At 40.6% G+C, this 13,712-nt stretch overlaps 2 protein-coding genes across 5 annotated transcripts in view; one reads left to right on the top strand and one right to left on the bottom strand.

Annotated features, from left to right (window-relative positions):
* Window positions 1-13,712, top strand: part of meox2a (mesenchyme homeobox 2a) — a 36,732-nt gene that overhangs the window by 2,711 nt on the left and 20,309 nt on the right. The window contains exon 1 of one of the 4 annotated variants that reach the window (XM_086037920.1): window positions 3,883-3,910. The exons of the other annotated variants lie outside the window; for them this stretch is intronic. The gene's annotated coding sequence lies outside the window, so the exon portion shown is untranslated. Of the gene's footprint in view, window positions 1-3,882; window positions 3,911-13,712 lie in introns of those variants that run through there. 4 annotated transcript variants of the gene reach the window in all.
* sostdc1a (sclerostin domain containing 1a) lies at window positions 156-3,338 on the bottom strand. The gene is made up of 2 exons (XM_086037923.1): window positions 2,981-3,338; window positions 156-680 (listed from the first exon to the last, which is right to left on the bottom strand). The coding sequence occupies exons 1-2, from the start codon at window positions 3,288-3,290 to the stop codon at window positions 226-228; spliced, it is 765 nt and encodes a 254-aa protein (XP_085894049.1). The 5' UTR covers window positions 3,291-3,338; the 3' UTR covers window positions 156-225.

The raw sequence follows: 13,712 nt of genomic DNA, 5'->3' as shown, positions 1-13,712 counted from the left end.
ATCCTCCCCACTCACAGGTTGCTTGCACTAGATTAATTAGAGGAAAAAGGAAAAAAAAAAAAGCTTTCGGAGAATTTCTAGCTGTGCATGCCCAAACACAAAAATGTTTTGTCCTGGTTTTTCAGTTCGGGTCGCTTGCATTCTGCCAACCGGAAGTAGCCACCTGCCTATTGTTACAAAGCATGATGAAATAGTCTTCTGGCAAGGCCTCAAAGCCTGCAGTCCTCATGGGGCAGTCTGGTGCCAGTTTTGGCTCATGTGCTTCTTTCCCACCGATTTCCTGTTCTTAGACTTGTGCTGGATCTTCGTCTGCGGGGGCGCCAGAACTCCAAACTTATGTCCCGACTCATTGTGCTGCCTGGAGAACCTCTTGCACTTACAGGAGGTGACCACGGTGATTTTGTATGTTCTGGTGCTGCCGTCCTGGCACTGCAGGCGGATGCGCTGAGTACGAGTTTTGTCGTTGACGCAGCGCCAATCTGGGCTACTGCTGCTAGCCGTCCCATGGCGAGTCCAGAACTTTTTGGACTGGTGGGCGCCACCAATCCAGTTGTGAAGCATCTGAGCCGGGAGGCACTCGCCAGCGCACACCAGCTCCTTAATGGGGTGGATGCTGGTGCAGTGGCCGTCCGAGATGTACTTGGTGGACCTCAGCTCTCTGCAGCCCATCTGGCTTCGCTCTGAGGGAACATACCCAAAACTCAGGTCATTAAAAAGACACAAAAAGACAACTTTTTAAGGGTCAGAACTCCATACCCCTTAAAGTACATCAGTTTATAGTCCCCCCTCTTGAAAATGCATTAAGGTCATCGATTAATGTACGGGGGGGCACCAAACTGTTCAAACGTAAACACTAGAACCCCCCCAAAAGTTTGGGTATTAAAACAAACAGTAAGTCAAAGCAAGAATATTTTCCTTTTTCCTAAATTTTGCTGCAGGCTACAAATTGTTGTAACAGGCTGCTGTAACTCAAACCGGCATCCATTCATAACATCACACGCCTCCCTGACAATGGCTGCCCTTCCGTGACAGCGTCTGATGAATAGAGAGTATGACTTCCCCACAGGGGGATGTCATCACCAAGTCTATGGCATCAAGTGGATTTTTTTTTTTTTTTTTGCATTTGTGTGATTTTTCATTTTTGCCCCCATTTTTTATTCAATTAGAAATGCCACATTATTTAAAGTATAAGAGTTTATGGTCTGTTTTCATGTCATTTGCTGCTACTCTAAAAACATATTAAACTCACCACTAGGTTATTACTACTACTACTAATAAGTTATAATATATTCTTAATAATTACTACTAATACTACAGAAAAAAAAAATAGGGCGGCACGGTGATCAGCTGGTTAGCACATCCGCCTCACAATGCAGAAGCAGTGGGTTCGAATCCGGCCCCGGCCTTCCTGTGTGGTGTTTGTATGTTCTCCCCGTGCCTGCGTGGGTTTTCTCCGGGTACTCCGGTTTCCTCCCACATTCCGAAAACATGGTAGGTTAATTGGACACTCTAAATTGCCCCAAGTTGTGATTGTTAGTGTGACTGTTTATTTGACTCTGTGTGCCCTGTGATTGGCTGGCAACCAGTTCAGGGTGTACCCTGCCTACTGCCCGTAGACAACTGGGATAGGCTCCAGCACGCCCGCGACCCTTGTCAGGATAAGCTGTTTGGAATCTGGATGGATGAATTAAAACTATAAAAATACTATTCTAGGCTCTGTTGACTGTTAATTGGTCTTGGCGGCCTCTGGTGGTCTTGGCGCCCTAAGCAGGTGCTTAGTTGGCTTATGCCTTGGAAGGATTTATAAGCTCCTAATAGGAAAAAAAGATCTATATTATTTCCATGCATCCGTGCTTTAAACTAACGCTCATTGAACTGAACATTCGGTACAGCTGCAGAATTTTGTTCTAAATAAGATATCTAATATTTTTTTTACGGTAGGGTTGACAGACCTTATCTAGCCACAAGAGAAGGTCAAAATATGCACAGTACATCCTTTTATTCCCAAAACCATCACTTTGTAGGAATTCATTTTTTTATGGATTCATCACATTAAGTATTTGGTTATTTAATTTATTGCAAATACTGAATAAAAATAGTACCGTTAACAAGTTTACAACTACATTTATCATTTGTGTATGCTTTAAAATATTATTTTGAATTATAAATTAAGTCTCAATAATAGTTAAGAATGAATTCTTATTAAAAATAAACAATTTTACATTTGTGTATTCTATTGAATAAGTGTTAAATAATACAATAATTACATTTAATATGAATGAATAATAAAATATAACAGTGTGATTTTTTCAATAACATTTTATGTAGACACCTGAATTTTTTTTACCTATACTAAGCACGACTAATCAACATTTAACTACTATACTTATCCTAAGTACTCCTCCTACTTTTCATTTTTATTCACTCATTAAATAATTTTCACTTTTTACCTTTTTTTTCCCCCTACTGACCCACCTGTCCATTTTCAAATCAAATGTGACCATTCCTTGAGTTAAAAGCATGAAGTATTGCTCATTCTTTGTTACCTAATCATCCATGAAAAAATGGTTAAGGTTCTCTCTGCAAATTTTTGCCTCGACTTTAAGTACATTCCAGATGCTGTACTTGTAAAAAAAAATACCTTTACTTAAGTAAAGGAATCAATACTTTGTATACCAATGTCTTTTTTGCCTGTACTGCTACTTAAGAGAAGCAAGATACTACCCATCTATGGCCTCCTATGGTTTTAATTTGATGTCGTCTGCCAAGTAATCAAAACAGGGACAGTGTTGTCTTTACCTGTACAGTAATCCACCATACATGGCAAAAGTACTCACATACTGCACTCAGTGAAAAAACCTCTGTCAAGTAAAATGCAAACCAGCATAATACTGTATGATTGCATGAAAAAAAATGTCCCGATTAAGTAATTTTAGAAGTCAAGTCAAACCACCCCAAGTTGTCAGTTATCTCATCTTACCGCTTCGGTCCCGCCCCGTTGCTCTCCCGCCTGCCCCGGCCCGGTTCAGCGACACATTTCCTGGCTTCATGTCCTCCTGCGGCGGACCGACGTGGGGTAAGAGGCCTCCCGTATGCTCGGTGGCGTCGTTGTTGAGGGCCTGGCTGCTCCTCAGGAGGATGCAAAGTAAAAGCAGCGAGTGTGAGAAGGAATCTTGGTGCATGGTGGAAGAGGAGCAGGAGGGAGTTAGTGATGAAGAGAAGGATGCTGCAGCTGGTTTTATATGGAGGAGGGGTTTTAAGGTGCTTTTGTCTGGGTGGGTCACCAGCATGGAGAACACCCACTTCTTATATTTGATTAAGAGAAGACATGAAAAAATGATTCCACTATAAAAAAAAAAAAAAACCTGTTTAGTAATTCCCTCTGGAAGGGTTTTTTTTTGTATTGTGGATAGCACTTTTTACAGTTCAAAGGTTTTGTCACTGGCAGTTGACTGTAAAACCAAAAGAGATTTAAAGACGGTAGCTTCAAACGTTCAGGTACGGTAATTAAATAATACACGACCTGACTGGTTTTCTGGATTTGGTCGTTTGACTTTCGCAAGCTAAGCCCTTAGGCTCTGTGATGTCATTTTCAATTGACTGCAAGTGGCAGTACAATGCAAAATGGCTGCCCACTGAGATGAAAAAGAACAGGTGGAATTTGCTGCTCATTCATATTCCACAACCGCAATATTAATCGTAAGACCTTGTTTTGACTAGTGGCGGTGCATAGAAGATTTGATTGTAACATGAGGGTTGACCAAAAGTGCAAACCGTCTAGTAAGAATGCTTGTTGTTGTCTTTGATTTTTTTTTCCCTGGAAGCTCAGTGAATGGATGAACCTTGGGTTTTTTTCTCTTGTTTTAGGGGGGACGGACAAAAGTTGGCTGACAGGAACATTGACTGAAAGGTGACACCTAATGGCTTATTTGAAATACAACCATCCACCTACATTTTTATCTGTCTATCAAGCCATCCATGTATCAATGTATCTATCCATCCAGCCACCCATCAATTCATTCACAGTTGTGCTCGTAAGTGTACAATACATACAGAAACGGTATGTATGAGCACAACTGTATCTACCCATCCGCTTATCATCCATCCATCCGTTAACCATATATTCATCCATATATTCATTTATCTATCATCTATCTACCATCCACCATCTATCCTTGTGTCACATAATTTATCCTTCCATCATCTGTCCATATACCCATCTATCTCTGGCCATTAATTAATTCATCCATCAATTTATCTATTTATCCATCATCCATTCATCCACTCCATGTACATCCATCCATGCATGCATGCATGCATCTACTATATCCATCCATCCATATTTAAAGCTATCATCTACTCATCTGCGTATTCATCCATCATCCACCCCTTATACTTTATATCCCGAATGACGTCAAGGTTGTTGTATTTTTTTTTAACTATAGCGACATCTGTTGATCAGGTCCATTACTTTATTCTTTCAGTTGCTCTGGCATTTTCCCTCCACTAGGTGGCCATATTGTACTTTTCAAGGATATCTCGTTGGTCAAGTTGAAGTTTATTTCTCAAAACCTATACATATAGTTTTTAATTAACCCCCCCACACATATGTAGTCAGCAAGAAGCTTAGACTTTTGGCGAAAGTCTAAAAAAACAACAACAAAGAACAAAACAAAGGAAAAGCAAAACAGTCAATCCTTTGATGTACTGTAGCACCGTGATTTCATGTTTTGAACTGCGAAGTGTTGTGCAACTTAAGAGCTGTATTGTGTTCAGAACCTTACAAATGTACGAGTATATACAGTACCTTCATCCATCCATTATCTGAACCGCTGTATCCTTATTTTTATTAATGGTATCATATTAAAATGCGTTTGACTTTTGTCGTTGGGTGCAAATGTGTGAGTTTGTGTTTTCAAATGATAAATGTCTGGCATTGAACGCAACACAGAAACACATTAAAATACTTTCCCAACCCCAAACAACAGCAGAGTTTGAATTACTATATATATTTGCCCACCATTTATTATTTTTGCTGCCCAATCTGGCCTGAGTGTTCCCACCCAAATATGTCTTCCATCCCAGAGAACTCCTAAGGGCCAAATTAATTCCACATTTCTCAACTCCCAATGCTGCCTGTCCCCCTTCCGCACCTCATTTAATGTTTTGTTTTAAATGTACCACTATTACATCATATTTCACGTTCTTTACACCTACAATCTACTACATTTACATAAATTTATGATTTAATGTTGCCTCTGCCTCTAATGCAGTGCTTCTCAATTATTTTCCGTTTTCCCCGCCTAGAAAGATAGAAAATACTGTATTTTGTGCCTCCTAAACTCGCAGCCACAACTATAAATACCATTTGTCTACAAAAATGTCATAAGTCATAAGTACACTTCATTATCAACATATTAACACAAGAAAACAATCCCCCCACTCCACCCCCTCGAAAAAAATATAGATCAACTTCCAACAATGAATAATTTTATGCACGATGCAAAAAATACCCCGACACCTTAGTGCTAATGCTCTCTGAGCACACTAACAATGAGAGCGCCACTGCCACCTACTGTAGTGGAAGTGGAATTACACACTATTCTAGGTTACAAAAAAAAATTGCACGGGGTCTCACTTGCCCCCCGGCATTACACCGCCCTACTATTTGAGAAAGATTTCTCTTATGCACCATAACATTTCATGTATGTACACTTCAATTGTACCTTAATAAGTTATCATATTTAATGTTCTACAGTATATGCACCCAATGTACCATATTTACATCATATTTAATGTTTCATAAACCTCTAATATACCATACTTTACTTATATCTATACATCTCTATTGTACCACTCCTACATTAATGTATTGTACTGTATAATTTACCATATTTACATGATATGTAATATTCTATACACGTTTAAATATTATCTAATGTTCTGCATGCCTCTATGTATATTTAATGTTGTGTAGTCTCAGTTTTGCTTGTACCTGATGCCTGTCTGCATCCTGGCCTTGTCCTCCATGTGGCTTGTCCCTTGGGGTCCTGGGTGGTTCTGTGGTGGTCCACAAAGTGTATGGTGGCCAGCGGTGTCGGGTTGTGCTTCACCGCAGAGGGTCTGGACCCGGTAAGGCGCCGGCCTCGTGGTGTAGTGGTTGGCATAGTTGACCCAGGTTAGATTCCAGAATTTGTGCGTATAGTTTGGTGACTGACGGGATTCCAGGGTTGGAGGTCGAAGTCTGTACGTGAATGATGGATCTAAATCGGTAAGATACTTGTATGTTAGTTGTTTATTTATTGTATTTTTTCACTTTTTTGAGGGCGTTTGTTATGCAGTATAATGTATGCAGATATAATGCAGTACTGTAGTAGACAGGAGATATTTCATTCTAAATAACTACTGTGCAGCACTGTATTGTATATATTCCAGTTTCTGTACTTTTGCAAACATTTGACTGTGGATTTTTTTTATTTTTTTTATTACCCTGTGGATTATAAATTACTTTTTCAAGTTTTAGCCGCTGGCCAATACCAGCTTCGCTTAATTTAATTTCTTGAAAATAAGTTTTGTTTATGTGGTTTTTGCCCATGTTTGATTTTTCAAATGGAATTTTAGAGCACCAAATCCAACGTCTCTCTCCCAACTCAGCGTAATAACGACACCGTAGAGACCAATCCTGGATGAGCTTTCCCATGAACGTGCTCCCCTTACTTCCTCCTTTTACCAGGCTCTCTGCAGGCCTCGCTTAGTGAAGTGTACTAAGTTGCAATGGAGTGGTTTGTAGTGTAGTGTAGAGTACAGTGGAACCCCGCTATTCATAGGTGATAGGGGCCGGGTCGGCCTGTGAATAGTGACAACACTCATATTGACTACTGAAATGCATTGGAGTGGGGAAATACAGTTTATCGGTACTTATTTTTTTTAAAATTCTTCCAAAAAATGCTGATAAACATGTAATGTTTTCCATGAACAACAGGGGGAACATGTGGGGAAAACCTGCCGCCCCCCCCCCCAAAAAAAAAGGCTTGAGGGCCAGCATTCTGGCTCTGTGAGGACAAAATTGAAATCGGTTTGGACAAGAAATCTATCATCCACATAAACATACTGGAAGCAGTGCAGCCAAAACAAATGCTAAAAAAGAATGGACTGTTGAGAAGAAATTGATACCATTTCATAAAACAAATATTGCAGTTTGTAAATGTAGGTCGATGCCGTGACTGCTCACGATTGGTATCCTCCCTCCTTTGCTCCCCATTGGTTGTTTTATAGCCGTGATGGTGGCTTGTGCATCCAGCTTCCCTCCCAAAATGTCCGCCCCGACCACAGGCCCTCAGTTGGCTCACAAATCCTCTTTTTTTTTTTTTTTTTCCCTCTTCCTTCCACATCCGTCATGTCTTCATTACCCAGCTGGGCAATGGGTGTAGACCCACATTTAGGTCATTTCCTCCCGCTTGGACCGGGGCGAGCCGTCGGTGGCACGGGCCGCCAGATTGGAAGCCCCGGGTTGCCAGATTGGGGACCCAGTTAATCTAATTAGAGAGTGGAGGAAAGAGGCCCAATGGGGCCTGTGGTGCTTGCAAAAAAATCCAATGTGGTAATGTCTGAGTGGCTAATTCTTCCGAAGCGGGAGCCAGCGGCACTCTGTACTGCAGACGGCCACAAATCTTACAAATAGAGGTGGCAAAAGTACTCTGTATTTAAGTTCAAGTATAGATACTAGGTAGACTGTTGGTAAAAAGTAGACGTACTGATTCAGCTCCTGTAGCTAAGTACAAGTAAAAAGTACAGATGGTAGGAGAATAAAATAAAAAAATTGCAATTACTATATGTACGGTACTATTTGTGTGTTGTATGTGTGCCTTTAAGGGGCACGTCTTAGTGAGTGAAAATGGACGGTTGGTCTTCAGCAGCTCCTTGGAAGTATTTTCCATTTTCTATGAGTGTGTTTGACTCTTTGTCCCGTTCAATAAATGGCCGATAGTGCTCTCCTTGCCCACTTGCAAGGGCATTACATTACCTTAACGGTTCGTTTTTTTTTCCCCTTCACTTGGAACTGTAAGTCTCTTGTACCTCGTTCACTCTGTTGCGATCTCAAGCGTGATTGACCTTATCTTTCTCTCTATTCTCACGCGGAGGTTAAAAATGGTAACACATTAATTTTGACAGAGCAAAGAGTAGGAAGTACCGATGTTTGTTTTCAAATTTGGGCAGTGAATTCAGAAGTAGTCAGGAAAATGAATACTTAAAGTGGAAATCAACCCAAACATATTTTTTTTAAGAATATGTTCCCAGCAGGTTCACTAGTTGAAACATGACATTCTGATTAAAAATGCGTTTGTGGAATATGAGTTAATCCACCCGTTTTTAGCCATCTAAGGGGGCGGCCATTTCGTCACATCGACTGAAAATGACATCACAACTACTCAGGGTTCAGGTAACGACTAACCATGGCTCAGCTTCAGAAAACAGGTCAGCCGTGGTTCATCGTTACCTGAGCCCTGAGTAGTTGTGATGTCATTTTCAGTCAACAGAAGTGACAAAATGGCCGCCCCCAGAGATGGCTAAAAATGGCTGGATTAACTCTCATTCCACAAACGCTTGCATAGAACATACAGTATTCTTGAAAAAAATATGTTTGAGTTGACTTCCCCTTTAAGTATCGTTGCTTGAAAAATCGACTTTCTGGATGTACCTGTATATTCTGTATGAGTATTTTTACTTTATGACAACCACCCATACTAAAGTGGGAGGATTTATGTCCTGGTGCGGCTGAATGCAAGTCAGACGAGCTGGTACAATGAGGATAACCTCAGAGCTGGTTCCCTTTTGGAGGGGAAAAAAAAAACCCAAACGTCAAAGCCTTTGCTTTGTTTTATGTCATGGGGAAATTTTACGATTCCCATTCTTCAGATGGAGGCGTGGTCGTCCGTGCCACGGAGCGAACCCGATAATGAGGTTCTTTCTTGGGGAGACGGCAGCGTAGGAGGCAGCCCCGCCCCCTTCCCAACCACCACCCGAGCCGTTAAAAAAGCGCTGCTAATTTGAGCCATAGAAGTGAGCCAGGTTATTGCTCCTCACTTGACCTCGCCTTAGATGTCACGCACACACATGCACACAACATATAAAGACACACAAACCCACGCACACCTACAGACACGCACGCACACATGCACACGCACCGCTAGGTGCCTAAAGTTCAGTTTAGCCTCCTTGCATGCATCCATGTTGGAACGTTTACAAGGCGGCGGATCACTTTTCAAACTCTTCTCCCCCCTCCACACACACACACACACACTCCACATGCCCCCACCCACAAATCACAGCTTGTACTCAACACGCCTGATGCTGACCAGTATGTTGGCCGCCAGGTTTATAGCGCGACCGCGCGAACTCTCGCGCAAACAAATAAAATGCATATTAGCGACTCTGTCATTCACGCAGTCACCACACGTACTGTCCGCCGAAGACTACAACTGAATCTCCAAGGCTACGTTTAGGCGCTGTTCCCCGGTGGCCAAAGCAGAACTGTTTGCCCGAAATGTTGTGCGATGTAGGATGTCGGCCATATTTTTTTTTTTTCCTCTGTGTTTAAGTCTTGCTAAGTTTTCTCACGGCCTATCATGGTTTTCGGGGCGTGCGGGGAAGGGGCTGCTGAGTCCCGCAGGCTCAAAGGCACACTACGGTTCAGCCCGCGGTTTTGTGTTTTATCGCTCGTGCCAGCACTTTTCCCTACTGGCTCGTCACATTCTGAAGCAGTTCCTCACTTGGGATGATCTTTCATGGCTTTTTCGGATGAAGGGTGGATGCTGGGCAGAGTCGAATGAACCCCCCCTGCCAGGCCTGGCTTCAGAGTCGGCGTCGACGTGGGGGGGATTGGACTGCCCCTCATGAAATGTTTGATGATATTTGTTTTGTGACAACCACAAATTCACGAATCCATTGCTTGAAGCAAAATATGCAAAAGAGCCTGTTATTCAAGATACACACTGTACAGTGCGACAGCAGTCCACGGCCTGTCATGTTTTCGCATCACGGCCCGCTGTGTTGTCCCATGACCTTTCCGTTTTATAGGTCAAACTTAAAAACAATGGCAGTTTCATGAGGCGTTCTAGGGAGTAGTCTTTATAGTATGAAGAATACATACCAATGAGTATTGTTATGTCTTCATGTCTTGCTGCACCCTTTGTGTTCCGATATCTATTTGTTAATTGCTAATTGTCAGCTTGTGTGCCGATGGAGTTTCTAATTGTATGTTAGCGTTAAGGTAGTGGAGGCTATCTGTGGTTGCTTTAAGTCCACATGTGATTCTCTTAGTTTTGTGTTTAGTTTGACAGTAACCTTCATCTAAAAGTGCAAATAAAGAGATTGGATCCTTTTTAATTTTTTGGGGAATATTTACTAAAATTCTTTCTTTCTTTCTTTTTTTCTTTCTTTTTTCCTTTCTTTCTTTCTTTCTTTCTTTTTTCCTTCCTTCCCTTTTCCTCAAACTTTCTTTCTTTCTTGTGGACTGGAATGCGGTCCATTTTTCCATCAGCGGCTGTGTTTACAAGGAAACGTTACGCTGATGTGGGAAAGATTTATGACTTATTTACGCTTGCAACCTTTTGTTGCTCTGATCACTTTCGATGCTTCACGCCAGACCGCCAACAATCCCCCAGTCTACTATGTATACTGTACGTGTGCGTGTGTGAGTTGTGGGTTTGTTGCTGGTGTGGGTCCGTCAGCGTGCATACCGCTTTTGTGTGTGTTGCTCCTGGTGCACTTTGTGTGCAGGCGTTTGTGCGTGTGTGATTATTAGCCGATTGTAATCAGGATCCAAAGGATAAACACATCCTGCTTGTGTAACACTTCATTAGTAGAGAAAATGGAGCAATTATCACTGATAGATGGTCAAAGAGCATTAATTCTTTGTCTTGGAAATGACCCCCCCCCCCCCAAAAAAAACGTTTTGGCATAACAAGAAGCATCTATTTATTCACATTATACTTTTCTCCATGAGTTTGGAATTTAACTCAATTCTAAACTGGGCTTTCTTCCCAAAACCTTTCTAGTGAGGTGACCCCATTGTAACTCATAGTTGCAGTTGTGCGTTATTAGTATTGACGCATAGACCAGCCAATGCTTGAAAAATGCTGAAAAAATACAACAAATATACTCAAACAATTGTCATTTTTAAAGTTCAATATAAGAAAAAATAGTGAAAGTCTGCTTAGAAATCCCCCTAACCAATTATTCATGAAATACTGTGAAAGGTATTGTCATCCCATGATTTAGTTGCTTTTAAAATATTAACCAATGTACAAGGCTAATAAGAAACGTTTTGCCATTAAGTATTCTCTGAAAACAGTGTGGAGAAATCAAAGAAAAGCAACTACAGTTTGAAAGGAAGAGAAGTCTTTAAAACGCCAACATTTACAACCAAACTGATGGAAATGAGCTTGGTAGAGAAACGTGTGCGTCAGGCTCAGTTAATACATTTTGAAAGAGCTCCCGAAATCAAGGGTATTAAATAATTAGAAAATGGTTATTTAAGATTCTTCTCTGTGACAAAGGTTAAAAATGCTTCGGACTCTTCTGTAGGCAAACCTATTGACTGTAAGTAGAAATGTAAAAAAAAATCTCTCCTTTTTATTTAAATGTTGTCTTCATGTAAAAATGTCCGTTTTTTTTTTGTAATGAAGTGAATTTAATAAATAAATAAAATATCACTAAATCCCCGATCTTTGCTTCTGCATATAGTTGACATAAAGACTGACCAATGATTGCAGCAACTGTGACTAAAAATGAATAAGTAATATATACTGTAAATAATCCATCCATTTGTTATCCTCACTCAGGTCGCAGGTGTGCTGGTGTTGAAAAAAGATCCCATAACGCTGTATGTCCGATCTTTGCAATTGCATAACTGTGACTGCAATTAAATAAATAAATACAAAAATACATTGTCTTAAAAACTGCAATATTAAAAACAAAACCGGATACATTTTGAGTTGTTGATAATGATTGATGCATAGACCAACCATCCAATAATTGCCCCGTCAGTGATTGAGAGGAAAAAAAAACAAACAATTTATTTAAATTTCCAAAATATGATGATTTAAATCCAATGTTATGTGGTTTACAAGGCTGCATGACACATTTAAAATGTGCAACTTTCCTCTACAAAAGACTTTGGGCCAATTTCCCAAAAAGGCTTTTGGTTGAAGGATAATAAAAAAAATAAACAGCAGCTGTGTGCGTGCGTGGGTGTGTGTGCGTGTGTGAATAACTTTTAACCTGTGCAAACCGTGCAAATGTGAAGCAAATTAGCAACACGATATTCGAATTGCAAAGTGTGTTATATATTTATTCAGCGCAAAGATGATTGCAGCTAATGAAGCCAACATCTCCCACAGTTTTTTTTTTTTTTTTGTATTTCCCAGTAGTATGTTTGAGCAACAGAAGGGGATTTTACACTCCCCAAAAATGCAGATGATTGCCAGAGAATTCCAAAAACTCCCACTTGTCTTTTTCCACGTGATTCCTTGTCATCCCTTGCAATTGGCGAAAATCCGCAATATACAGTAGGGGCCACAAAACCTTTTTAAAATATCATTTTAATCCTCCCTACCATTAAACACATTTCTACTTATTAAAAGACACTTTTTAGAATATTACTTAGTGCCTCGCTGTCTTGTTGTCCAGAAATAGGAGACTATTGTATGAAATCACTTTGAGGAAATGAAAAAAAGTCTTGCTTACAGAATTATCCTTGTTTGCCGCGGTTTGTTTATTTGTCAGTCCCAATTGATGTCAGTGAAGTCAGTGAAAATGAATATCATCGCTGTTGGACGGAAACCGTGTATATCCAAATAGTCTTTTTTTTTTCCCCACATATTGATACTACTGGTCTCTAAGGTGCTGCTTATCGACAAATGAGTTGATTTGATACACTACCACCCTAAATTTGTATCACAATTTTGTGCATTCAAGTCATAGCCCCAAAAATTGTCGTTTGCTTAGAAGTGTGCGATATAGCGAGTGTGTTATAGATGAACCACTATGTAATGGGGGTTCACTGTACTTCTGTAGTCTAAGCAACAGTGGGGGATTTACAAAAAAAAAAGTACAGACGATTGCCAAGTAATTCCAAAATTCTCATACTCCCACTAGTGTCATTTTCGGTCTGATTCCTTGTCATTTTTGTCAGGAGTACATGGTTGACTGAGACAAATTGAGACATCCAGTTGCTGTTCTTATGGAAAAGTGTGTGGGATCTTCCCACTCGGGGTTCAGGAATCTCTATTGTTTCCTGCTGTATGATGAACATCACTAATGCGCCTGTCAGGCTCCAGGTGCTGCTTCCTTTCTCTTTTCCTTCTTCATTTTGAGCAACAAATAAAATGAAGAATATACTGTACGTTGAGGAAAAAGTCAAGTCACTGTCGTCTGTACTTGGAGACAATTTACAGCTCGGAAGCAGTCAAAGACAATGGAGGGGGGGGGGCACGTCGTTATTCTTGTTACGCTGCCCTTTTTAAAAAAATTTTTTTATGACAGTTGGACCATAGCTCAGACTGTAAAAAAAAAAAAGTGGTGGGAGACAGGAAGGAGTGGGAATGAAATGGTACTGTTGTCCAAAGCCAAACCTTGTGTACAACATTATAGCTTTTTAATCCAAGCGTTATGAGGACTTTCATGTCACATCAAGTGGAGACAAACTATGA

This window comes from Filicampus tigris, chromosome 8 (assembly GCF_054856515.1).
Source record: "Filicampus tigris isolate MCC_2025a chromosome 8, RoL_Ftig_1.0, whole genome shotgun sequence".
Lineage (NCBI taxonomy): Eukaryota > Metazoa > Chordata > Actinopteri > Syngnathiformes > Syngnathidae > Filicampus > Filicampus tigris.
Note: the sequence above shows the minus strand (reverse complement) of the source record. Positions and strands in the feature narration are given on the sequence as shown.